The sequence below is a fragment of the Acipenser ruthenus genome, chromosome 6 (genome assembly GCF_902713425.1).
Source record: "Acipenser ruthenus chromosome 6, fAciRut3.2 maternal haplotype, whole genome shotgun sequence".
In the NCBI taxonomy this organism is placed as follows: Eukaryota; Metazoa; Chordata; class Actinopteri; order Acipenseriformes; family Acipenseridae; genus Acipenser; species Acipenser ruthenus.
Genome location: NC_081194.1, coordinates 7,424,436 through 7,451,363, shown reverse-complemented (window position 1 = coordinate 7,451,363; position 26,928 = coordinate 7,424,436). Strand labels below are relative to the sequence as shown.

Genomic DNA, 26,928 nt, shown 5'->3' with positions numbered 1-26,928 from the left:
AATGAGAGCCGTACACAGCACGCCATCACTGGAGTGTATAGGAAGACTCCTTCTCCCGTGCGTCCCACAGTGGCAGGTATAGCGTTTGGGGGCTCGGCGTGTAAGGTCCGTATCTGCCCCCTCAGGCGGACCTGTTCCTATTTCCCAGAGCCTGTTGCATCTCAAGTCTGGGTCTCCAACACTAGGCAGTCAGCCATGATGTGCCCCGGGGTCCCACACCACCACCAAGTCCTTTCTGGATCACGTCTCTTCCCGTAACTTGCTGATCAGACCTTTGCAGGGTAAGGTGCTCTCTCTCCGTCCGTATCCGATTGGGTCCAGGAAATCGGACGGCTGGAAGAATGGTGTGCTGCGGGTTGGTCCAGGAACACAGCTTTGATGGTGTAGCACAATCTATTGCCTCATCCAGGGTGGACTTGGTAGTGTAGTTCTGGGGGTTCTATACTGCGCAAGAACGCGTCCAGTGCGATGTGGTGGAAAAAGCTGTTGCCGTCACTGCAGTACGCTCTCCTGGCCAAGCGGCTGATGTCAGCCACCCAGCGTTCTCCATGGATCCTGCGGTTTTGTAACTGGTTCTGGAGCAAGAGGTAGGAGTCACTCTACCCAAACTGCCTCGTCATAGAATAATGAGGGAAACGTTTATATTCACTACCAACAAAACCTAGTGCTGCATAAAATCTCGAAAAAACAAACAAAAACTGTAAATATATATATTTTTAACGTATGCATTTTCTAATAGCACTAGAACCCCCATAAGAAGGCTTTAGCAGTACATTTAGCAAACGACACGAGGCCGGCCTTAACAGACGATAAGCCCTCTTCCTTCGGGTTCTATTGCTTAATTAAGAACGACCTTGTGATGTCAAGCAACTGTATACTACTCCCAGGTGACTTTTGAGTGCGACAGTTGTGTTGCTCTTGGCACTACTTTCTGTCTAATTTATTTAACATCCCACAATATTACATGACACATCTTATGATAAACGCACAGGCATTTGTTATAAGAAGCTATTCTTAACTTCAATGAAAACTTCATCTCAGAAAGTTTGAGATTTAATGAGCTGTAGCACCAGTGGCACCCTTAGAGTCTTGTGAGCAGGAACAAAGCACCCGTGTCACAACAGTGACCTGTTGGAAAGGAAGACAAGCTAACAATGGCCAACTTACAGTCAGGGCCAGTTTACACTAGCCTATACTTGAATATCACCAGCAACCTCATGTCAATTCAACATAAACCCCCCGCCCCCCCCCCATGTCAAAGTGAACCAACCCTCATGTACTGACATTCGTGTTTTTTATTAATTGGTCCTAAAGTTCCAAATTCATTTTTCAAAATAGTGCTCATCAAACAGGAGGTTAGGATTGTACACACTGTATTTATTATGTAAACAGTGCCACTTCTTTCTAGAACAGCCTTTAAAAAGATGCAATGAGTATACAAGAACAATACCAGTTCAAATTTACCTTAAATTCCGATAGATTTTTGAAATCTATAAATACACTTTTGAACTGCATGTAAATATGTTATTGGTATATGATCTACTATACATTCTTTGAAATGACTATTTGCATATAGATCCACGAGCAGTATGGCTGTACTGCTATAACTGAACCAGTACTAAAAAGAGCTCCCAAGGAATGGGTTGTTCCTTTTTGTACAGGTCAATTATCTTCCCAGGATTAGGGGTATGCAACAATGTCTTCATCCTGCGCTCCAGTCCATTCAAGCATTGTTAGAAGTAGCTCTGAAGTGGCTCTCCTAGAATGACCTCCAGCTGCTGCGTGACCCTCTGGCACTGGTGTTCCACTTCCTCACATTCATCTGAAAACAGAAAACAGGTAAAGCATTAACCCTTGAAGGTGCCAGGGGGCATCCAATTTCCATATAAAATAATTAAAAATTGCACTGAAAAAAGCATGAAAAAAAAGTCTGGGATTACACAAAGGCACATACACATACAGTTATGGCCAAAAGTTTTGCATCACCTAGAATTGAGACAGACCCCCAAAAAAACACCTATGACCATAACTGAGATCTTTTATTAGACATCATGTAAATCAAAGAAATTACAAAGTGATATCGCAAAAGTCTACCGATAGCCATATTAGTAATACAGTATTTCATGTTAGATTTCAAAATGTCACATTTCAGTTTTGGAAGTATATGGAAAAACTACAAAGCGATATGCAATTCAACTGTGTAAAGCAAAATGAGTTAATTCTACATAGAGGGTGATGCAAAACCTTTGACCACAGCTATACATAGGTAGATATCATTTCTAGACAGGTGTGTTTTTAATTGGTTATATTATATAACAATAAACAGTGCACACAACAAGAAAAAAACGCAATTTACTGCTGCAACGTGTGCTCTCGTATATTTCTCAATTCTATTCTACTGTTCTGTGAGGAGACTGCAAGCTTACCCTCCATCAGCTCTGCCAGGAAGGGAATGGTCTCTGGCAGCAGCACCATGTAGTTCTCTCGCAGCTTCCCAGCCAGCTCCAGCAACATGACCAAAGCAGCGAATCGAACCTGTCAACCAAACAGTGATTAGAATTGGGATACGCACCGATAGATGTCATTTCTTTGTGCTTTAAATTCAGCTGTCAAAATGTGTGAACAGCACAAAACCTGGTACTTTTATATCAGAGTTTTAGAATGTTGAAAACAACATTTGCACCTTTAAAAAAATATATTTTGTTTTATTCTTACTGCTGAGGATTATTATTATTATTATTATTATTTTTATTATTATTATTATTATTATTTTCTTTTTTGAGAAGGCTGGATCCAAAAGATTAACAGTCTGGTTAACTTTAGATGTCATTGAATTCATTTGCATGGCAAATTTTGACTGTGGGTTTCTATTTAATTAATCATTGCAGATGGTCATTTTTAAATGCAGAACTTTTTTCCCCATTTGTTTGCAATAGTATAGGATTAGTATTGGTTATGCCCAGCTGACAAAGGGAGTGCAGGTGGGGTGGTCTTTTTATTTCACCTTAAACAGAAAGCAAGCAGACCTCCAGCTACAGTATTTACCTCTGGTGAGCTGTGCCTTGTCTTCAGCAGGATCTGGTAGTTCAGGGGTTTCCACTGAGAGTCATCGCCAATGGCAACAGAGAACTGAGCTATACTAGGGATCAGGTGTTCCGTTACTCTTGTATGGAACTTCTCTTCTCCTCCTAACATGTTCTCTAACTGCAGACAAGAAAAAACAAAAACATTGTTTTTTCCTTAGAAACTGTTTCTGTGTTTATCACTGTTTATAGTCATAGCAAGTGCCTTGCAGCATACCTGATCTACTAGAGGCATCATCAACGCTTCTGCTCTCTCCTTACTAACGAAGCGCTGGGTGTCATACAGGAAGATCTTGTGCAAACAGTCCAGGATGTACTGCAGCAGCAGGCAGCTCTTCTCAGTGTTATTCTCAGAGTCAAATAAAGCCTCATCTGCAACAGAGACAACTCAATTACCTTTAAGACAGAGCAATGGGCTTTTTTTCACGGCACGCAGAGATGGAAGTCTGTTAATGCTTTTTTTTTGTTATTACTACTTAAACTATTATACATATTTTCAATAAGTGTAGACTTAGTATTTAAAAGTTATCTTTATATTTTCCTCCAATTTTATATTGATTTTCAGATACAGTATTCAATTACGGTGGTTTGTAATGCAAAAAAAACCAAAAAACTAATAATTCAACAATTTAAAAGAACTTAATTCAATGCAAGATCCTCAAAATAGTTTATTGTCAGAATGTTTAGCTACTACTCATTTAGTAACAAACTGTTCAAGCTGTTTCCACCTAATAAAAAAAAAAAAAAAAAAGAGGAGATGCAACACGTACCAGTTTTTATTAGGTTGGTCTGGCTCAGCAGGTCTGAAATGGGTTTTACAAGATGCCCAGCAAAAAGTATAAATAGCCCTTTCAGCTTGTCGGCAATACAGTCTGACAACCGGTAGAACGTCAGCAATCGATCTTTAGACGCATCCTCTGTTTTGCACCAGTCAAACAGCTAGGTAAAAACAAACCACGGTTAAAGTGGGAGGCACAATAGCTTTTTTTTTTTTTTTTTTTTTTTTTTTTTTTAAATCAGTCTACCGAAAAGCAAAACTAATTTGTTATTACCAACACACTAAAATGCAAAAGGCGGATGCAATGGAGGCTGTGTGGTCCAGTGGTTAAAGAAAAGGGCTTGTAACCAGAAGGTCCCTGGTTCAAATCCCGGCTCACTCACTGGGCGAGACGTTGTAAGTGACTGAAGCTGATGCACAGTTCACACACCCTAGTCTCTGTAAGTCGCCGTCTGCTAAATAAACAAATAACAACAACAATAATAGAATGCATCCTAACTGTACCTTGAAGAACAGCGGCCTAAAGGTGACTTCAGAAAGTTTCAGGACCATGACAAGCAGGCAGTTGATGACATGGCCCTCAATTTCATTTGTTTTCTCCAAGTCATCCTGCAAAAGAAATAGCACCTGTGTGAGAGTGGTGTGCAAGCAATCAGCAACAGTACTGGGAAAGCAGGATTCCAGACTTCACAATGGCTAGCATGTTATCAAGACAGCCTCCACTGTGTTTTTGAAATGGCAACTTTTGCAGAAAACCACTACCAGAAAGCACAACTAGTGTCACTAACAGATCAAGACCACAGACGTCAGCAACGTACTGTGATAAGCAAAACAGTGCTAGTGTCCCAGATCACAGAAATATTCAACACTGGAACAGCACCTGTTTGCACTTTCACAATGTCCTTTCACAACCGCCGTTAAGGCTATTCTATGGTATAAATTTATATTATTAATGCCAGTGGAAAACGTGACTCATCACTGTTACTCGATGGAAACTTACCTCTGAGTGCTCTGATCTGAAGTCCAAGGCTTTGAGGAAGAAGGCTGTGAGCTCAGACTGATGGGAGTTCAGCTGCTCACTCTCCATGTGACCAATATGTTCCTTCAATATGTCCATTAGAGGCCCTAGACGACTCTGTACCAAAGACAAACCAAAAACATTAAAAAATACTAACATTTGATCACCCGCAGTCACTCCCCACCCTTCACCGCACAAGGCCCAGGGCACTTCCAGGGGAATAAAAACTGTATGAAAGACTTGATGACGGTTAGCAATGAATATGCAGTTAGCAGTGAAGAATAAAAGGTATATAATTTATACGTTTAAATATATTGTATAGATTAAAGGATTTGGCCAACACCACACAATGGATATATATATATATATATATATATATATATATATATATATATATATATATATATATATATATATATATATATATATATATATATATATATTTAACATTATCTGTCTAAAGGTTAAGAATTTATTGAAGTTGTTACAGCTGAAGCCACTTACCTGGTGTGTGTCCACCAGTTTGCTGTAGCACTTGGTGACGGTGGGAAGCAGTACGCGAGGAGCCAGCTTGGTCGCCAGGGTGGTCTGGAGCGAAGTCAGACGAACGCTCAGCTGAGGAGACTGACCCGCGCTCACTGTAATCCTTCCCATGTGAGCAACCTAGAAAGAAGACAGAATGTAGATTATCTGTTGGCTACACCGTTTCATTTGAAACATTTTGCATGTTACTTTAGTGGAATCAAAACCAATCATGGATCACCAGTCTAGTTTGTTGCCAATCATTGCTAAATTAGATAAATAAAAAGACTGAATACTCTGGCTTGTGACTTCATAGCGTGTCTGTTTAAATAAGCAAGTTAGACTTACCAACAGTAAAATGTCCATTAAGTAGGGACTAATGAAGTGTGGTAGAGTCTCAGAGACCCTCTGGAGTGCTGTAACTGCACTCAGCAAGAAGATCTCATTAGAGAGAAGCTCCTTCCGGTCCTTCAGGGTCTTCAGCACAGCGGGCATCAGCCTATCACAGTTCAGAATATACATCAACTTGAAGCTAGTCATTGATGTCTTTGTTAAAGGAATTGGAGAGGGGAAAAGGGGTGGGAATGTAGTCTGTCTAACTTGTTAAGCACATGATTAGGAGACATTTTTGTGAATGTACAGTACATGATATGTTTTTATTTGTGCTAGTACACTCCTTATCAGTAACTTGGGTCTATTGTATGCTGATGCAGTACATATATACATATATGGGATGCAGTGAATTCGATCATGTATTACCTTGGAAGCTGGGGTATAGCAAGTGCTTTTAGAGTACTGGTGACTTCAGCAATACAGAGCAGGGCACTACCCATAACGTTCCTCTCCTCCTCTTCATCTGTGATCAGGTCCACTGCGGCACTCAACACAGGCACAAACGACTGCTGGTGTTCAGCACCGAAGGACCTGCAAAGCAGCTTGAGACTGTACAGGGCGGTCTGCCTGTTAATGGCCTGCTCATCATCATCATCCTCCCCCTTCTTCCGTTTGCGCTTGACGATGGACATCAGCTCCTCTATGAGCTCCAACAGCAACTCTACCTGCACTCCACAGAAAAAAAACACAGCAGTAGTCGACTTCGGCACACACACACACACACACATTATTAAATCACATATTTCATAGATTTCTAGTACAACAGCACATCCATCAGAAACGGAACACTTCACATTTTTTCCCCCGTTAATTAAAAACAGATGAATACAATTAAAATATTGACATTGCTAGTTTGCCACTAGCATACATTTTAAAAACACACACACAAAAAAATGACAATGTTGCTTTGAAACAGAACAGAGAGATTCCACGTCATATAATGCAGAACAACTCTTCTGAAAGGCAGATGAACGGGTTGTGCTCTTTACCTGCCCCTCCTGCCACTGTAGTCGCTGCTGCAGTTTGTTATTGAGGAGATCCATGGCTTTGCGTCTGACTGAGGGAAGCGGGTTACTCATGAGGCCCCTGATCACTGGGATAAACGTCTCTGTAGGCAGCAGAGCATTCACCTGTAAATTCAGAAAAAAAATAAAAATAATGAGTTGAGGTTCAGCTCAAGGCCACAGCAAACAAGCTGACATAATGAGTAATGGGATACATACCTTATCTAGAACATCATAGGACTTGTTGAGGAGAACCCTCCAGAACTTTGCTGTGGGCTTATCAGCATTCTCCTCCACACTGTGAGCGACAGTGTTTATATAGCGAAGGACCTCCTCAAGCAAACTGTAACAAAAACAATACAAGATGAACCAAACTGTAACAGAAACAATACAAGATGAACCAAACTGTAACAAAAACAATACAAGATGAACTCAACAGTTTGTCATCAAATGTGAGAAAGGGCTGGTGTCAGTGGAATGTGCTGCTATCGACGAACTCTAGGCTTTAAATAAATAAATAAATAAATAAATGAATGAATGAACAAATACATGAATAAATAAATAAATACATAAATAAATAGATAGATACATCTCCTCAACGTCTACCCACATACCTTTGCTCGAAATTTTGCAGGCTCTTCTGTGCCACTTCATTACAATCGGCAACCTACACAAACAAAAGAAGACCACACAATCAGCATTTCAAATTTTACACAGGCCAGTCATAAAACAAATAAAAAAAACAGTTACTTAGATGCTGAACTTTGTACAATACCCGTAACAGAGTAGGGAGTGTTTATTCCATAGCTGCCAGTAAGTTTATTGCTTCAGCAGACTATATCCTGAACTGGGATACATTTAAGCAGGGTCAAAACCTATTTAGATAAAATGATGACCAGACAAGTGAGATACTTGTGGCAAGATAGTGCAGGTATATTGGAAGCATGTGGTGGAAAACAATCACACTGGCTGTAAATCATTTGGTGGTGCCAGGGTGTGTTTTTATAACAAAATATGCTGGAAAACCCCCCAAGCCGATAACAGTCAACTGATGCATTCTTTAAAAAACAGACACCGCGGTACCTTTCCAATCAAGCTGTTAGATGCCAAAAGCTGTGCCATGAAGGAGACGGAGAGGAATTTGAAATGCCGGAGCTCTTTTCCTGTGTGTGTCTCCACACTGAAGAGCAGCTCTGCAGTCTCTTCCTGTTTGGTTTTCTTTCGTGTTGTTTTGTTTCTTCCTTGACCTTGTGATGGAACATACAATAATAAATTGCTTAGTTGCCTTGCAGAAATTTGTATCCTGCTCAGATTTTAATTTTATATATTTCAACCACCTGTTGGTTACCTACTTTGGGACACTAAAATGGTTCTTTAGCATCAGTGTATTAGTAGACAGATCAATACAGAAAAGTCCCATTACCTTCTTCCTTGTCCTCTGGTAGAGTTGGTAGGTACTGAAGGATGTTAATTAGACTGGCTAGCTGCTCCTCAACCTCAAATTCGCAGCACACTGAAATCCAAAACTCTGCATCCCTCTCCAAAACAGCCTCCTGGTGGAATACAAGACAAGACACATTTTTCAGTGGCTTTTCACTGTGTTACCAGCATGTAGTTTAATTTTTCAACTATGTGTGTGTGTGTTTTTGTTTTTGGACAATTCTACAGATGTTCCTGCTTAGATCACTATTTACCAAGCTTCTGAAGTGAGCTGGTTTGAAAGATTTTTGTCCCCTCTGAAACTGTGATTTTGTATAGGTGATGTTCTAACAGTTGCAGAAGGTAAAGGAACATTACAGTCGCACACCCCTAGTAGTCCTTTCCAGAAGCCGATGTCTCAGATGGTCACGACAATTTCTACTCTATTCTGTGTGTTGTGGTCAGGACTGTTTGTCATCATTTAATTTACTTTCTCCCTGGCTTCTGGAAATGGATCAGAAGGAGACCACTATGCAAAGCCCTCTTCAGCTCCGAGAGGCTGAGATCCTTATTCCACCCTACCTTGTCTCCGTTAGTTGCGGTGGATGCAGTTTTGGTGACGTGCTGCTTGAAGAGAAGCAGCAGCAGGACCCAGAGGAATCGCTCCGGCCCCACTGTCCGAACCAACTGTCCCAGGATGGGCAGGCGCCGGTGCTCTGGGACGTGGGGCAGGGCGTCCACAAACACGTTGATTATCTTCGTGACCACGTTCGCCACGTTTCCCGTCTGTGAAGACTTGCCATCATCCGCCTGTAACAAAAGCCAATGGTTGTTGGGGCCGATTTTCCATTTATCCTGGTTACATAAAATAATGGTTTCTGACAGATGAGCAGTAAACATTTACATTTTTTTTTTTTTTAATTGTTTGAATTGAAAACTAAATTAAAATAATCTGACATCTCCGTAGTGCAAGCTGGGGTGTAAGTTCAGCACGATTTAAATTGTATGTTTTATTTATATGATTCTAATTATATATTCAACTCCAGTATTCAGTGCTATATGCTGCAGCTGCTGCTAAGCTGACCACATTACGATTGCACTGACCTGTATGAGCGCTGGGATCACTGTTTGGACCGTCTTGTTGATGACCTGGAAGCTGTAAGTATCATCAAGCCTCATAATGTTTGCCCCCATGAAGGTAAATATAGGCATGATGTTGTGAAGAACTTTATCCTACAAAACAAGCAAATTGAGTAATTTGATTTGGAATATACTAGACACACAAACAAGGTTGGAGACGTTGAATTGCAATAAATCAAAGTTTTTTTTTTTTTTTATTGTCACAAAAACAAAAGTAGCAACAAAACCAAATCCTATCTTCCTTCGAAGATTCTAACAAACATTTTGAAGTTGTTCCCTAGCTACCAGACAGTACAGCTAAGCTGTTTGACGGTCTTCTATTTCAGTTTATTGACACTAGATGTGCAGATCGTACTTACAGCACACAGTTGCAAGTTTCCACACGGTACTCGTTTTCTAAACAGTTTTTCTCTTTTCAAACTCCTCTGCACTTCTGTAGTACACCTTCCACTACCCTCCATTCAAGACATTATTACACCAATCATTCGAACACCCAGTACCGGTGTGTATCCTGGAGTTCAGTTTCTGTAACTCGATACTATCCCCTGGTGGTCAACCCATTTCATCCTTAAGCTTACATATGTCCCGTCTGCAATATATATTCAAGCATAGGAAATTGCATGCAGTTTTACATACGCCAATAATGGGAAATATTAAAAAAAAAAAAAAAAAACATGGAAAAGATAAGGAATCCGAGTCAGGGCAAAGGTGACCTGCAGTCAAAGAAGTATGGATAGCAATGCTGTAGCAACAGCAATGTGTAGGACTGTTAGAAACTTGCATTTGGTGAGGACTGTTAGAAACTTGCATTTGGACATTTTTGACAGTGGTGTATTGAAGAAAAAAATATGCTCACTGAGAAAGGGCTATTATACTTACAGGAAACATTCCAGCTGCCGCCCCCAGCAGCAGTAACGCGTGGTGGTGAGTCTGCGGCATATCTGACCCTCTGACACACTGAACAATCAGCTCCACATTGAACTTCTCTTCATCCAGAATGTCTGGGAACCAATAAAAAAAAAAATAGGCGCTGATTGGACTAATTTACCATTCAAGTTGAAACAACTGAAGAAACGGCTTCTTGAGTCTGTGACGAGTGCTGCTTCTCTAAGACTCTGTGGACAGCAGTAATGAGCATACTGTAAACTCAAGCAGTTGTTTCTTTAATTGCTGTGCAGCTTTATAATGGTAAGAGTCATGTCTTGCTAAACCCAAGCCAGTGCTCATCTCTGAGCTCCCCAAGAACATGTTATATCCAGTGTTCCTTATTTGGCAGGTCCGAACTAAACCTGGTGAGCTGCATTTGTGCCACAGTCATTTATATGAAACTCAAATCCCTCTCCCCCTCCCTCACCACACGATAGCTAAATGAAAACATAAACTTTGCTTACCTGGGCTAATCCGTCCACCATCAGGGGAAAGTTTCTGACAGATGTTGAGTAAGCAGCTCAGGATTAGCTGCTTTGTGTACTCGAAATTCACCAGCTCCTGATTCAAAGGCTCCAGGCATCTACATTGTGAGGATTTTAAAACTAATTACAAAATTGATAAACAAAACAAATGAACAATTTTAATTATGGCAGAGAATTTGTGGTTGTCTAAAGATATTTATTTAATTAAAAAGCCTGACATGCCCGATACCTGTTAAGCAGGTTAAAGAGTGAAGGAACCAGCGCTTGAGGGTTCTTGAGTTTCTTCTTGTGCTGCAGTAACTCCAGAATCAGGGCGACACGCTGCCAGTTTACACAGCCAGCCTCTGCAGTAGGTTCAGCAGCCTGGGACTTCCTGCAAAACAGAAGTGCGTAAAACCTTTATTCATGGGAGAGTTCTGCTGAAATTATGCATCTCACGAGTCCTTCTAGGTTTCAGTTTTACAAAGGTCAAGAAATTAAACTTTCCCCCAGCAGCACAAAGACAAATCCTGAACTCTGCTTAGAAGGCTATGTTTTTCCCTTTATAACATGTTTATTCATCAGCAGATGACAGAATTATATATAAAGGACACTCCATAAGCATCCATTGAGTATGACAGTTATTCCACGAATGAGGACAGCCAAAAAAAAAACCAAAAACAAAAACACAAAAAAACTGGTGGCCAATCAAGGTTACCATAGCTACCATTATGAGTGATATACCATATATACCCTCAGCACGCTATGAACGTTCATGGACTATACTGTTTATATAACAAGTAAAATGTATGTTTAAACATATTTATTTAACAGCCAATATCGGAAGATTACTTTCCTTAGATCAAGCTCAGCATTTGCTTAGCAATGCGGCTTAACAGTGCGATTCATCCAGTCATTCTGTCATTGCATTTGAATGAATGCAAGATAGATTCAAAAATGAAACTCGGTATATAAAAAACATATTAATGCTAGTTACCCAAACACTTGTTTAAAAATAATGATATCCCTGATGTCTAGGGCTATCATTAAATATAGTACTGGGACAAATAACCAAACTAATATTTTTTGACATGTATTCACTCGGGTGAAGTAAGGCCTACACAGCTTATTCTTTACTCCGGGGATATTTTTCTATTTTAACTGCTACATATTGTAAGGTCCTGCTGTAAAATAAAGGCACACACACACAGGCCATGCCCCCCTGCCCCTGAACAATATAATGTTTTTTATTACTTTTTGAAAACGAACGAATATCCGAACATGAAAATCCTGTGTTCATCCCCAGCACTAATTAAACCGCCATGCAGGTCAGTTGGCCCATTTTGGATTTAAAATGTTAATTACTCTTCTGTTGTAAATCGTACATCTATGTCTGAAAATGACTTTTCCTAAATATATGAATTCAATATCATCACAGCGTTTGATAGCCAGAATCGTAAAAATTATAAAGTTATACAGTTCTACCTAGAACCGCCACATGGGTCAATCTGACCCATGCATTACAATACATGCATTTTATTATATTTTTTCACTGTTTGTAGTCATACTGTATATGGGCTCATATTGAAAATAAAGCCTTTTAGGTTTAATTTTCCATTTGAATACGGTGTTTCTGCTATGCAAATGTTACATATGATGTTCATGAATAAAACTTTTGAGTACATCCAATAGTATGTCTTTCATTTTCATAACGAAGCAGTTTAAAAATGTATGGCTCAAAATGACCCACCTGGCAGTTCTAGTGTTAAATACAGCAAACCTAGTTCCTTACCGCAGCTGCATCTTCTGTCTCCTTGCCTGCTGGACAGTTGCAGGGTTTTTGGGCTTCTCCAAGGGTGCCAGTTCTTTAGCAACCTGCTCAGCATCAACTGCGATCTGTAACAGCAACAAACAACTAGAATCAGGACAAGGGCCAAAAAGCTAGTACAGCAGCATCAGTGCATGAACAGAAACAAAGTGAATGTAGGATAACTCAATGACAAACAGAAAAAGGGGTATTTACTTTCGGTACTGGTTATTCAAATTCAGCTTTTTCACAATAAAAAAAAATTAAATTAAAAAAAGATGGTGGTAATGGCTAAATATATGAGAAGGTAACACTACAAGATAACTTACTGCTTTGAAAACACTGTTAATTGTCTGTGCGCAGACTGGATTTTTGCACTCCACCAGCAAATCAAAGATTACACCCAGAAGCCTCTGCTGTATCTTCTCATCAGACAGTGATGCAAAGAATCCCTTTGTGATCTGTGAACCAGACAACATTTTTACAATACAGGCACTACTTATAATGTGGATTAACATGACAGCAAATATGGATTCCGGGGTAAACGCTGTATTGCAGATGACAAACGAAGTCATGTTGGCCAATGATTAGATTATTCCAAATCGACTCCAAGACCTGGGCTGGAGTTTAGCACTCTTGCTTTCAAGGCTTGCAGCCCAGAGAAGGTGCACTTTTCTAAAAGGTTAAACATTAGATTTATACTGCTGAGAATTTTTTTATACCTGTTCGAGAGCAATGATCTGGAAGGTGGGCAATCCCTGATAGACTTCGTTTGTGGCTTTCAGCGCTGCGATGAAGAGCTCCAGACTCTGCTGGTTCTTAGCCAGGAGAGAGGCAGAGTGCTCATTGTATTTCCTCACAATGAGCTGCAGCAGAAGGACTTCATCTTTCAGAAGTACCACAGGCTCTTGGTTTGCCTTTGCCAGTAACCTCTCAAGAGCAGGCAGCAATGTAGACAGCACCAGCTTCAGGGAAACAGAAACAAATAAAATACTAGCTGAAAGAAATATTGGTGCACTACAAGAAGTAGAGTTCCGTCTTTATACCTCAAACCAGTTATTAAGTGTTATTACAGCACACACAGCACAGTCTTGCAACAATGGCCCCTGGCTACAGTGTTATAAAGGGTAAGAACTGCATCTCACATTCTAAATATTTCTTCAAATAATTAAAAATATATATATATAATAGGAACAGGTTATAAATGCCCAATTATCCATTCAAAAAATGACCTTTTCAAAATGAATTAAAGCTGCTAATCATTCAGTATGTTTATATGGAGATCAAGTTTTCAGAAAACTAATAATTCAGAAAACAGAATCAGAAAAAGACACTTTCCATTGTTTACATGACTTAGCGTAGATAATCCAATTTAATTCAGCTGTGTACATGGATTACATTTTCCAGAACACTTAGAGAATTTGCGCATATGCAGTAGTGACTAGGATGGGAAGAGACAGGGCTCGGTTCAGTCAGCAGTACGTCTGAGGCATGAATTATCAGGTACTGTATTCCTTCGAATTTAAGACGCAGTTTTTAAACAATTTTATTCTTCGCAAATAGCCTGCGAGTAAAGTATAGCGATGCATGTATTAAAAAATCCTCAATAAAAGACGCGACTACCCGAGTACACAAACAGGTGTGAGTAAATCACCACTGGAGATGAGAAGCAGCACATAACTGTAATGCTCTGTGTGACAGCAGACGGCCGCAAACTGCCTCCAAAGTTAACTGCCACAGCTTTCTTTTGCACATGTGCAGTACAAGTTTTCTGAAAAGTCTGTTTACGTGACAAATTATGTTAGTTTTCGGAACACTATTATAGGAGATGTTTTCCGAAAACGTAATGGAAAATTTTGAAAAGCTGTGTTTACATGACTTTTGATATCAGAATTACTTTTCGGAAAACTACATATTCCGAAAAATATCGGCATTCTAATGTTCATGTAAACACACCAATTCATACACAGCATTCAGACAGAGAGAGAGAAAGAGACTGATGGAGTGTACAGTACCTCGCTGTTCACCTCTTGCAGGGCCCTCATCAGTCCACTTGCTATGTACGACGGGCACTTGGGATCGCACCCACACCTCAATACTTCCTTCAAGGCAGTCGCAAGCTTCTGCCTATAGGATCTGGGTTTATCCGACATCGGGGACTCCTCAAACAAACTGCAAAAGGCCTGTACAAAACACAGAGGTTCAAACAAGTTATTACCTCAGATAAATTGTTTTTATACAACTAATCACAAGCACGCTATTAAGTGACCAGGGAACACCAAATGTCAAAAGAACCGTGTTAGTCAAAAAGATGGAGGGTCAAGAAGTCTAGTTACCAACATGCTCTTGCCCCACATTATCTTGGCTGGGTAGTCCCAAGCTGCCAGACTGGTTTATCACACTCATCTTTCTCAACATATTACTCCAGTAATAAGGGCCATCCTATCTCCAAGAACTACAAACTCTGTATATTCCTATTCGTTCCTTGAGATGATAACATTTTTTGGAACAACTAAAAGTTCTGCATTGTCTGAAATCAACTAGAGCCAGAGCATTTCGCTGTTGTGCTCCTCGTTTATGGAACTCCAGTTAACATTCGGCAGATTGAAACATTGGACTCTTTCAAGTCTAAATTGAAAACATACTTTTTTTTATGGGCTTTTATATAATTGGTTGTAGCATGGAGTGTGTTGTACATATGAGCGCTCTTGTTTTGTAGAACTTTGTAGAGCGCTCTGGAATGCGACGACATGAAGGGCACCATATCAAAATGAATTTGTATTGTATATCTCATAACTTTTTACTGTACCTGGCTCACGTGGGCAGGATCAGCAATGATCTCCTCTGTGGACTGAAGCAGCTTCTCAATAATGGGGAAAAATGGAGAGGCTTCTGCTCCACCCAGGGTTTGCAGGCATGCGATAGCAGCTCTCCTTACTTCTCGGATTGGATTGCCCAGGTTCACAATCAGGGACGGCACAACTGGAAAAATACAAGAGAGGTTTATATGGAGTGAATGCACAGTGCTCCACACCAAATCCCCAATAGTCATTTTAATGCTAAACCAGGCCAAGTATAATATGCAAATGTACAGCAATACAGTCTATGCTGGGAAAGGGGTCCCTATGGTCCTCCCTCTACGGGAACGTTGTGAGATCACAGTAGTCATGCAACACTGGTGTCTTACCTGGGGAGGATGAGGACACCAGCTGTTTTACTGTGCTCACAGTCTGTGCCCCAACCAGAGTGGAGCCCACATACAGGGCCTGGGTCTGAAGCAGTGCCTTCAGAGTGTAGTTCAGCTGGTCAGCAAGGTTGTAATTGTAGCTCCACAGCAAGGACAAGAACTTGAATAGGTCTGAGGGATCACTAAGGTGAACCTAAAAAAACCAAAATAAACACAGAGAGCTATATTCTGTATTCACCTGTATAAGAAAAGATTTGTGCAACAGTAAATATTGCCAATGCAACACACAGATGTACCTTAAAGAGAAGCTGCATGAGTGCCTTAAATCTGAAGGCCATGTGACTTTGACTCGCTCCAGCAATAACAATATCAAAGAGGCTAATGAGCAGACGCAGGTAACTGCATGCCTGGCCATCCAGCTGCTCTGGGTTCCACCAGGTCTGACCTGAACAGAACAGAAGGGAAATGAAATGAATCAATCATAGAAGACATGGTGCAGAACAGGCTGCAGTAAAAATAAAATAAATAAAAAGACATACGGTGTAGACTTCTGTTTCCATTACTGTATATTAACATTGCAAACTATGAGAAGACACCAGTGCTATTGTCAGGTATTGCTTCAGAGCCTGAAATCGTTAATATCTATTAAAATCTATAAACGACAATTCTCAAACAGAATACAGGAGAAAATAACTGTGCATTATTTAAAAACATATGTTCAGGTGACTCTATAACTGCTATACAAATGAATAAACTACGACGTCCATTATTATGTAGGACTATTTTAAATAGCTTTGGGCAAAATACTGTTATCAGTTACCTCTGAATGGTGTATCTGGACTCTGGATGGCAGGTATGAAGGACTCAAGCAGCAAAGTCAATAAGATCCAGTTTTCGTTTCCCCCGCTCTCTGCCATTCTAAGGTTGTCCAGATAATCACTCAAAATATCTCCTAGAGACAAGTTGTCAATCTGAGACTTTGGGTTCTCGTTTAAGGAAACCTCCTGCAAGATACGGTGAACACGGTACATTTGTTTCAAACCAAGAATAATTAACAAAACATTTGGACTTTAACTTTCAAGATATATAAAAGGAGACTATAAAGAAATACGAGGTATACCAAAATTAACTTAACTTCACTCAGTTTCTTTTCGTTCTCTGAGTTTAGAACACGTACAGGGTCAGGATGCATCTCGATCACTGTTTTTTTTATTACTGGCACTTACCATGCTGATGCCCTTGGTGATGAGTTTCCGGATCCTTGCTTCAAGCAGGCTGTACACGTTCAGGGCGGTCTGCAAGTGATGTGGCTCAGACAGCTGCTCAATGCTCTGGACCAGCGTGTAGAGGATGACAAGGAAGGCCATTTTCTCTCGAATACTGGACAGTTGCTTCCCGGCTACTTGGATAAGGTCTTCAATCTGAAACGCAACAAAATAAACGTAATTTAACCTGTAGCCTGAATCTCTGAGAAAATGAAGAACCACTTTACTAAGAAAGAACTAATATCTGCTGCACCTGTAGTTTATGTATTTTGCAGAAAATATAAAAATAACACAGGGATGCAACTATGAAAGCATGTTTTTACTTGCATAGATATGGTCAACAATGAGTTCTATTTCTGTATGCCATGTATTTGTTTATGTATTACGTTTCAGAATAAGGCACATTCATTTTTCTAGGTGAAAAGGTTATGCAACATGACATAAAAATGTCCTATTAGTATATAAAAATATGACTATAATTGGGTTCTCCTACATAAATTACTGTATTTACTCGAATTTAAGTCGCACTTTTGTGACCATAATAAAAGTTTAAATTTGGGGGGAGCGACTTGGATTCTGTTATTTGTAGTTAGGGTATTTACATTTGCTCATGGCAATTATTCTGGTGCGCTTGAACAAGACCAACTGTACACAGTACTGCCCACTACTATAAGGAGGCTGTGCGGTCCAGTGGTTAAAGAATTTATTTATTTATACATCTTTCTTTCTCTATCTGGAGGAGCACAAGAAACAGTAACACTAAGGTATGTACTGCTTAATGGCGGATTCTCCATCGCTCTCTGATTCTCTAACTTACTCACTGTTATTACGTTCTGTGCCTGGTTTAACTACGGGAACCCCACTAGTGTAAACTCCAAAGTCCTAACTCAAACCTAAAATGAACTACACATTTCTGCCTTGCACTAATTTTGCTTGCGAACGCTGGCCAAATTAAACAAACGAGAACAATAAAGCAGACTGAAATAAAGTCCAAGGTAATTTATCCTTTCCCAGCTAACAAACTGCAATCACTGTTGTTGCATTTGTAATATAGTAGGTGACGTACTCTGATGCTTTAATGTACAGTAATACAGTGTTCCCTGCTGGCACCTAGAAATTAAAAAGTAATTTCATTTTGGTGTTTTTTTCATTAACAGTTAAATGTGACTTGCGTTCAGGGTCTCTTTTTTGGCGTATTTGGGTGTGCGACTTGAATTCAGGGGCGACTTAAATTTGAGTAAACGCGGTATGTAAAATATTGCCTAATTACATATTTAATGCATATCCTGACATTCACTCATAACTTTACAACGTCAAATTATAATGTTTAAGACAAGCAATTTCTAATGTAAAGCTTCTAAAGGAAGCCAAGCAGACAAACAATGTATAATTTGAGAGTCATTTTCAAGCTACTCACAATGTGAAGTTTTAAAGAAGGCTCCATTAAAGACAGATTTTTGGTCATTGTTGCAATGAGTGCTTGGTTGGCTTTTCCCACCACATCTGAAGGATGGCTCTTTGTGACAACGCGCTCCAGCACTGGAGAGAAGAACAATGTTCAATCTATGCTGATAAATGCGTAAGATTGCAAAATTTGTATAATTAAGAAGCTCCTCATTTTGAATGTGTACATTAAAATAAAACAAAAAACTTCCACTTGGTATATTAACATTTAAACTGTTTTTGGAGAGAAAAAATGTAATTAAATTGTTTAAAAAAAAAAAAAAACAGATAGTAAAGAGTGCAAAGCAAATGTCTGTCTCCCCCAACAATAGGATAATTAATCTGTGCAGATATTACATTACCTTTTGACCAGCCTTTTGTCAATGGATGTTTGGAGTATAGCTTAGACTTGGTAATAAATAAAGTGAACTGATGTTCAGCATATTCTGGATATGGTGTTGTGATGACCAGAAAGGACAGCAGCTCCATCACAACTTGGCTTTCCAAGTTTTCATTGTCCTTTAGTAACCTGCCATCATCTAAAATCCCAATGGCTTCTTTGAGGACCGGAAACCTGCAGAAACAAAAATACAACAACACTGAGACACCGAATCGTCTTCAGCTTTAACTGGCAGAAACTTTGTTTCTTTCTTTCTAAGTAGAAATTGGGAACATATGCAGGTCTGCAGACACCAGAGGGAGCTCAAGTGCTGCAGTTTGGATACTTAATTGTTATGAATGTGAGGAAGTTAGTTTTACAGTGTATTTTTGCTGCAAGCTTTTTATTTTCATCACTGGTATTGGCAAAAATGTTCTAGAATGCTTTAATAAAACATATTGCACAAGTTGGCATTCCGTCTTAACTACGTGACAAATGATATGCATACCCAAAGCCAGACTGTTGTTTCACTATTCATCGCACTGTGTATGGAAATACAGTGCAAAATAATTTTTTTAAGAGGTTGAACAAAACAGTTTCACCCACCATTTTCCATTTTTTGACAAATCGACTCGCTGGAAGAGTGAGAGCAGAGACGATACTGTGGTTTCAGGGCCAAGGTGGTCAGCATATGCCTGCAGAAACATTATTCAGAACCATGACTAGAGTCAAGGCAAAGTTAAGCGATGAAACCATGATAAGGAAGCTTAAAAACAGACTTTAAAATCTCTCTCTCTCTATTAGAGGGCAGCACGGCTACCTGAAAACTACCCAGGTATCGATTATTAATTTGAGAATTTAAAGAAAAGGTTGAAAATATGACAATGCAGTTGTAAGAGGGGGTCTCTGGTCAGAGTAATAAAGACAACGTTAAAACAAGCTTCGCATTAAGCCTTTTCTTAACTGACAAGATATCAATGTTTTACAGAAATCAGTAACACAGAGGCAAGTACACCTCAATAATAATAACTGTGGTGACTATTCTTCTCAGGAACTAAATCAGAAAGAAAACAACATCATTGTTGGGTTTATGTCACTGATAACTCTGTGATCCATTAATAATAATAACAGTTTGTCTTCCAATACGGAATGCTTTTTACAGTTATAGCGCAGATATAGTTTCTTACCAAAAAGATCTAAGTAGTAGCCTTTAAGAATAAATAAACAAATAAATACAGTATTGCGAGCGGTGAACCCCAGAAAACAGACAAAACCAGAAAAAAAAATTCTTTTATGAAGTAGATTAACAAAGAAAAAGCAGCACTCCATGAAAAAAACATTTGCATTCAGGTTTTGATTACCAAGAAAATTGTTGTCTTTTTCCACCACCCCCAAGGAGCAATCTAGAATGGTTTAATCCTAACCCACCAGAACCCCCTTTTCAGTCATACAGGGATGACCACTGAAGACTAACCTCCAGAGCTGTCAGAGCTGCTAGAACAACTTCGGGGATGTCATCTTTCAGCCGGCTCAAGACAGCTTCTCTGAGGAAGGACTCGTCGAACCCCTCCTGTAAAAGGCAAGGCAAGATCATCAGTCATTAGTGTGTACAGATCCTTAGAGCTGGAATGGGTAGGTGACAGTCTTTAGTCAATTCAATTACCTGTGCTGTCTTAATTATTTCCTTCAGATGTTCAACGGCCAGGTTTCTTACTGCAGACAGCGGATGGTTTAGACTGAGTAACAGTGATGTGTCAGAATCTGTCAAAATCTAAAAGCAAACGAACAAAGCAAGGGGTTTATTGTTTAACAGATTACACTAGCACCAAGTGAAAACATTTTTTAAAAATTATAGAAAATTTAAGAACACATATCTCCACGAAGGATTTGTAAAATTTAAAAATAAATATATTGTAACAAATTTCCATGTGAACGGTTCCCAAGCCTGAATTACTGTTTCATTAACAAGAATATGATACAATTGGAAGAGCAGTATAAAAATGATCCTGCACAGGAACACATTTAAGCGGTCATCCTACATTCTTATTATTACTAATATCATATATTAAACTGCAACAACATCAAACACACCTAATTACCCATCTCGTTGAATTTCTAATGCATCAGACACCATGAAAAAGCAGGTTGCATCTGATGAGCTGATGTCTTCCTTTCTTGCCTGCTTTCTTACCTTGTATTTCCCACTGCTCATGGAGAGGGAGATGAACTGATGGAAGAGATCCTGCTCCTTCTGGTCGGTTATGTTCTTCAAGTGCCCTTCCAAAACGCTGTCCAAAGCACTAGGATACCTGCAACACAGGGGCTCGCATGAGAGGGGGCAAGCAGATCTACGTTGCATTATCTCAGCAGAAGGGCTTTTTCATTTGACAGGCAAGGTAAGAGGTAAACTCCTTACTTTGTTTCCAGTAGCCGTACAAAGGGCAGGAGTCGCTGGTTGAGACCTGTCAAGCTGTCTGGAGACATGTCACTCAGCACGCCATAGGAAATGTATTCCTGGAGAAGCACTCTAAAGAGACAGTGCAAGACGGTGTTCATTGTTCACAGTGCTTTACCCAGGTTACATGAAATCAAGTTTTGTTTGTGCTTTATTGAAGATATTTAAAAAGTGATGCTCAGCCTCAGCACCTGTTTTTCCAAGGTCTTTAAGGCTTTTCAGTTACCTGGAAAATAACAACCAAGGAACTGTGCCACAACTAAAAAACTGAAAAAAAACGCAATTCAACTGGAAAGGGTGGGAGTGCAACTTACTTTGCTACCATGTGGTCCAAGCCATTTTCCAATAAAATGTTCTGAAGGGCAGATTCCAAGAGGCTTGAAAAGTTCATTTTATCTGATGATTCCTCTGTCTGGGATTCGTCTGTAGAGAAGAAACAAGAACAGAATCTTAAATCATCCAGCTAAAACCTGTTTTAAAGCAAAATTCCCAAAAAACAGATCTGTATCAATGCAAGAACAGTTTTCACTTATTCAGCTCAACATGACCCTTCATGAACAACATTACTAACATTCATACTATATGTTACTAAAGTCAATCGTAAATTTAGTATCATCAGTTTTATATAAATGCTGTTTGAGGAAGGCATTAGCACTGTATTTTACTCCTATGTAGAGTATAAAATAAAAGTAAATTACAGAAATCTTACCACTGTCTGTGATTACAGAGTGGATCAGGTGTGGGAGCAGGTAGCGGAGTAGAGGACTGATGTCATGTGCTGCCGCAATAGCCTGAAGAGTGGAGATGAGGCCAGGAATGGGACTCAGGTGTGTATAGGGTCTGCAACAAAATAGGAAATAAAATGAGCAAGCACTCCACTGATCCAAACATTACTATTTTTAATCTTTGCTGACTTTTTACTACATACGTAGCATGTGTTTATGTTATTAGATACAGCCCCAGAATAGTTAAGGGCAAAATTCAGAGCAATTCTGAAAGCTCTAATCTAGTTTGTACTAATCAATACAAAAGTAACAGAAACATTACTGGCTCAGTTGTCATGATATGTCGGGAGTACACCCGAATGCAATTTGAAAGCCTGTAGGAGTCTGTGATATGAAGTTTGATGTGTGTAAATCCATGGCTGATATCGTGTTCAGCATATAGAGTGCAAAAGACAGACACAGTGCAAGGGTGCATTTAAAAAAAAAAATAAAAGGATGATTTTGTGAGATCACTTTGCAATACATTTATGCAAACGTTTAGTTTATTTCTGACTTACTTTTTTTCCAGGCTGTCTCCCTTCTGGTTTTGCAATAAAATAATCAAGCAGCCCAGTCCTTCCTTCAGTATCGATGGAGACTTTGCAAGTGACTTGCTGATCTGCAGCGCCAGGGTGTTGACTAAAGATGCTTCCATGACCACCTTAACAGCCAGCTGGCAAATGATCATGTAGGTGGCAGCCTTATAGTCTACCAACGAAGACTTCAAACCCTAAAACACAGAAAGCACAAGGACGTTTAAAAACTGGATTTGTCAAATAAAGAACATGAGCCAATTCTTCCCGACTAATTGAAAGTAGATCTGTAATACATGATTTAGTTTTCAGTAAAGGGACTAACAGACATTTATTTTCAGTTTGATTATAAATGTTCAACGTGTTGAATCAGTGCTAAAATAAGGTTTCTTGTAACTTAGAGCACTCTGTGGATTATTTCACAGATTTTCCACTTTTCTTTGTTTGCCCTATTCTTGGCTATAAAAAGGTTGAAACAGTAAGGCAGTAAAATGTTAGATTTTAGGTGTGACAGCTATTGTAGAAGACAGCATGGTTAGTGGGAGTCTGTACCTTCTGAATGTAAGGGAGCAGCTTGGCTATCACGGAATCGGTTATCTTTTCTAAGGCATCCAAGGCAGGAACAATCGTTGATGCATAAAAAGAGAAATGGACTCTGAGCTGAGCACTGCTTCCAGAGCAACTGGAATAAGCCTGAAACAAAACAAAAAACAACAACTGAATAGGAACAAAAAGAAAAACAGAATGATACTAAACCTGTTCTTCCTTTAAAAACACCCTCATTGGGCAGTCAGGACCAAATAGATGTATAATTTAAAATGTGTAAAAATATTGTACTATCATTTCCCTAAAATATAAAATTCAGACTTGATATGTAAGAGTTTCATGCTTGAAAGACAAACAAGTATGTTACTAACATCGCCTGCCCCAGCTATAAATACACAATGAGTGATTAGTCTGTAATACTGTATGCAAAAGTATATCACCATGAACTACATTTATATACCTTGTATATATCCTCACATTTGGATACTCAATGATCCACTGTGATATATCTCTGCATTCTCAGCAGTTACAAAATTATAATTATATAAAAACTGTTGGGGGGTGCATACCTTGACAGCCTTTGTCACGAGATTGCAGATGAAATCCATGAAGCTCAGGTCTTTATAACAGTGTGTGATCAAAGTTCCTCTGGCTAGGTGGACACCATGCTTCTGTTAGAACAACACAGAAACAGAACAGTAATTAACACACTTAATGGAAAGCACACCTTTCACTTCAATGCTTTGATCGTTACAGCAACACCAACCTTCATGGTGATAGAGTCAACATTTTGATTGTTGATTGAATGACCATCTGTACATTTGGCTTTTTATACAATTTTATTAATTTACAGCACATTGTCCAATTTGATCAACCTAAAAACAATTTAAGTTTCTTACCTGCAACGGCTCCAGCCAATTCCATCTATGTGTTGGTTCGCTGATCTTTAAAAGCTGGATTACTCTCACAAACACTTTAGTCTCATGATAGGGCAAAGCACAAGCAATCAAGCTTTCCTGGTTATAAAGATGAACATGAAACCTTTGGAGAAAAAATAAAACTAAAATCTGAATTTGGCGGCATCAGATGGAGAGAGGCTTAATAGCAAAGGGGGTTCAGGTTGATTGAGGTGTGCTCAATCTTACACGAACACCGAATTCACAATCACCAAAACATTTAATGAGCAATTATAAAAGTAACTGCATACATCCAACAAACATATGCGTAAGTCTCAATAAACAGAAAGCAGCAGGTAGAAATAGACTCGCTCTCTAATGCTGGAGAAAAAAAAAACTCCAGAAAGCCATTAATGCGAAACTATAAAAGCTATTTTTACATTGAATGTTCAGGACAAGGTGGAAATGCAAATAAGGGCAGACGTTTCAGTCACAACCGTGACTATCCTCAGGTATTATAAAACAGGGATTTTCAGCCAATGAAGCGTTACCTGTGAATGAGCCACTCCAGGCATTTCTGAGCTGGCTTCAGCATGAAGTAGGGGGACAGGCGGGTCAGGAAGAGGGAGAGGCTCTCATCCAGCTGCTTGTTCACTTCTTTGTTCTGCACGCTGCGCTCTATGCCTTTGGATGCCTGGCTGAACAGGGTAGCCTGGAACTCTTCAAAGGAAGACTCAATACCAAGGAGCTCCTCCAAACCAGTGCATCCTGAGAATACAACCAGGTGAGAGGCTTGTTTAAGTACAGCACAGCCCTTCTAATCCATACACTCTTCATACAGTACTGGCTTTCGGCATCCTTTTTGGGTTCCGACCAAATTAATGGCGTTATACCTAGTTCACAATCCAAAATATGACTATTTGGGAATCTGGCATGATTTTGAAGTGTCGTCTGACTACAGTCAATGTAAATCTGACTGTGCAGTTTTTAAAAGTTTCAAATACTTTGTCAGTTATAGAAGGAACAAGCTGAATGTTTGTTGATTTTAATTTCTACGGCTTTGCCTCACTCACTTAATATTTGTGATTTACCATCAAGAATCATTCAAAACCAATCCCTTTTTCAGCATCACATACCCTCTATGTTGACAAAATAAAAAATCACATACAGCCATTTTAATGTCGCTCCTGACAAAAGCCTTACTTACCTATTGCAAAAAAGGTGTCCTTGTCTATGCCCGCAGCCTCTTTGGGGTCAAACAGGAGAGAGGCTACTTCTTTGCGAGAAAGGAGACTGGAATCATTCTGCGGGAGTGCCAGCCGTTTCAACTGGAGAGCTAAAGAGGTCATCTCGGAAGCTGGGTTGTCTTCTTAAGAAGAAAAAAAATCATAACAATAGAAAAGTTAACAAAAACCAACCCTTATATTATGATCTGGATTTTTTTCTTCCATCCAGTTATGTATTTTATTATTTATTTTTTGGTAGGTGATAAGTGATCAACTAAAGCACAGACCTAATTATTATTATGATTATTATTATTATTTATTTCTTAGCAGACGCCCTTATCCAGGGCGACTTACAATTGTTACAAGATATCACATTATACATTATTTCACATTATACAGATATCACATTATTTTACATACAATTACCCATTTATACAGTTGGGTTTTTACTGGAGCAATCTAGGTAAAGTACCTTGCTCAAGGGTACAACAGCAGTGTCCCCCACTGGGGATTGAACCCACAACCCTCCGGTCCAGAGCCCTAACCACTACTCCACACTGCTGCCCTAATGTCACGGAAATTCATAACAGCATAGCAATTACACGTTTACGATTTAAAATAGTAATCACAATTTTCAACTAGCCCTGCTTAAATACAAGCTGACAACACACGATGATGCTGTACACTAACTGTAGGAATAGTCCTAATTTAAAATATGCAGTGTGAATTCAAACTATACCTAACCTAATTATGTTTAAAATAAAAAAATAAATAACATAAAACCGTTAAAAAAAGACACAGGTCACGTTACATTTCAATTCGTTTTTGATATTATCCAAGCCTGTTCAACAAGATATTAAGTCAAGACACCCTGCTTATTCACACGTGTTTGTAAATTTTGCTCAACACAGAATTCCTGTACACACTGAAACTAAACTAGTACACATCGCACACAGATTACCCTGTTATGCTGTAAAGAAACGTATTAAGTGAATAATACGTTTTAACTAATACAATATTACAACATACAGTTTGAACAATCACCGTTTTTACGTGTAGAACTATCTTACAGTTTTGATCGGATATTGATTTGTCCTGTACAGAAGAGCTACGGGTGATATTTCATCACATAAAATGTTCCTACAAATACATGCAATTATACTTTATTATATGAATACATGAAACAAATGAATTTACCACACTTCAGACTACAGCAACACCACACACCATGTGCAGCTTGACCTCTAACCCGGAAATTGAGATATCAATGGTAAACCACGCCTGTAATGCAATAGAATAGCTTTAGACCCATATCCACAGCGCCCTCTATTGGTTGGAGTATTGACATGCTGGCAGTTACATTTTCATTCCCGTTTAGCTTGAGCTGCAGTATAACAGTGCTTGCCAACAATTTTACATTTATTATCAGTAAGTGAAACAGTCATATTGGATGCATCAGTGACAAGTAGGCTTTTATGAGACACTACTGTGAAACATACAGCATAGGGCAGCATATTATATATCAGTATATATATATATATCAGTATACAAATCAATATGTTATTTATATAGTGCCTTTCATACAAAAAAAGTATAACAAAGCGCTGTACGGGTCACAACAGAAGAAAATCCAAATAATTCATGTGTATAGAAATGAAAGAAAAACACAGTTTAGAATT

At 39.2% G+C, this 26,928-nt stretch overlaps 1 protein-coding gene across 2 annotated transcripts; it reads right to left on the bottom strand.

Moving 5' to 3' along the window:
* Positions 1-1,277: 1,277 nt before the first annotated feature.
* On the bottom strand, positions 1,278-26,511 carry heatr1 (HEAT repeat containing 1). 2 transcript variants are annotated; one of them, XM_034019273.3, is made up of 45 exons: positions 26,447-26,511; positions 25,231-25,392; positions 24,575-24,791; positions 24,027-24,168; positions 23,697-23,798; positions 23,134-23,274; positions 22,567-22,778; positions 21,994-22,124; positions 21,599-21,707; positions 21,246-21,356; positions 21,021-21,138; positions 20,493-20,600; positions 20,304-20,399; positions 19,436-19,524; positions 18,813-19,024; positions 18,425-18,546; positions 16,969-17,163; positions 16,563-16,746; positions 16,039-16,187; positions 15,743-15,935; positions 15,365-15,537; positions 14,571-14,738; positions 13,278-13,520; positions 12,885-13,016; positions 12,541-12,644; positions 10,999-11,142; positions 10,749-10,867; positions 10,237-10,358; positions 9,322-9,450; positions 8,800-9,027; positions 8,222-8,351; positions 7,882-8,045; positions 7,413-7,465; positions 7,018-7,141; positions 6,784-6,924; positions 6,161-6,459; positions 5,750-5,900; positions 5,384-5,542; positions 4,862-4,996; positions 4,366-4,470; positions 3,854-4,022; positions 3,301-3,455; positions 3,046-3,204; positions 2,427-2,535; positions 1,278-1,822 (listed from the first exon to the last, which is right to left on the bottom strand). In XM_034019273.3, exons 2-45 carry the CDS (start codon positions 25,370-25,372, stop codon positions 1,734-1,736), a joined length of 6,477 nt encoding a protein of 2,158 aa, XP_033875164.3. In that variant the 5' UTR covers positions 25,373-25,392; positions 26,447-26,511; the 3' UTR covers positions 1,278-1,733. The 2 variants fall into 2 exon arrangements, with proteins under 2 accessions (XP_033875164.3, XP_058880857.1); XM_059024874.1 differs by lacking the exon at positions 26,447-26,511 and adding an exon at positions 26,294-26,406.
* Between the last annotated feature and the right edge of the window lie 417 nt (positions 26,512-26,928).

Coding starts and splice junctions, on each gene's coding strand:
- heatr1 (XM_034019273.3), bottom strand. CDS start 25,372: ATGACCTCTTTAGCTCTCCAGTTGAAACGGCTGGCACTCCCGCAGAAT. Junction 21,139..21,245: donor GTACGGCTACTGGAAACAAA/GTAAGGAGTTTA, acceptor CCTGTGTTGCAG/GTATCCTAGTGCTTTGGACA. Junction 5,901..6,160: donor GCTATACCCCAGCTTCCAAG/GTAATACATGAT, acceptor GAACTGTGATAG/GCTGATGCCCGCTGTGCTGA.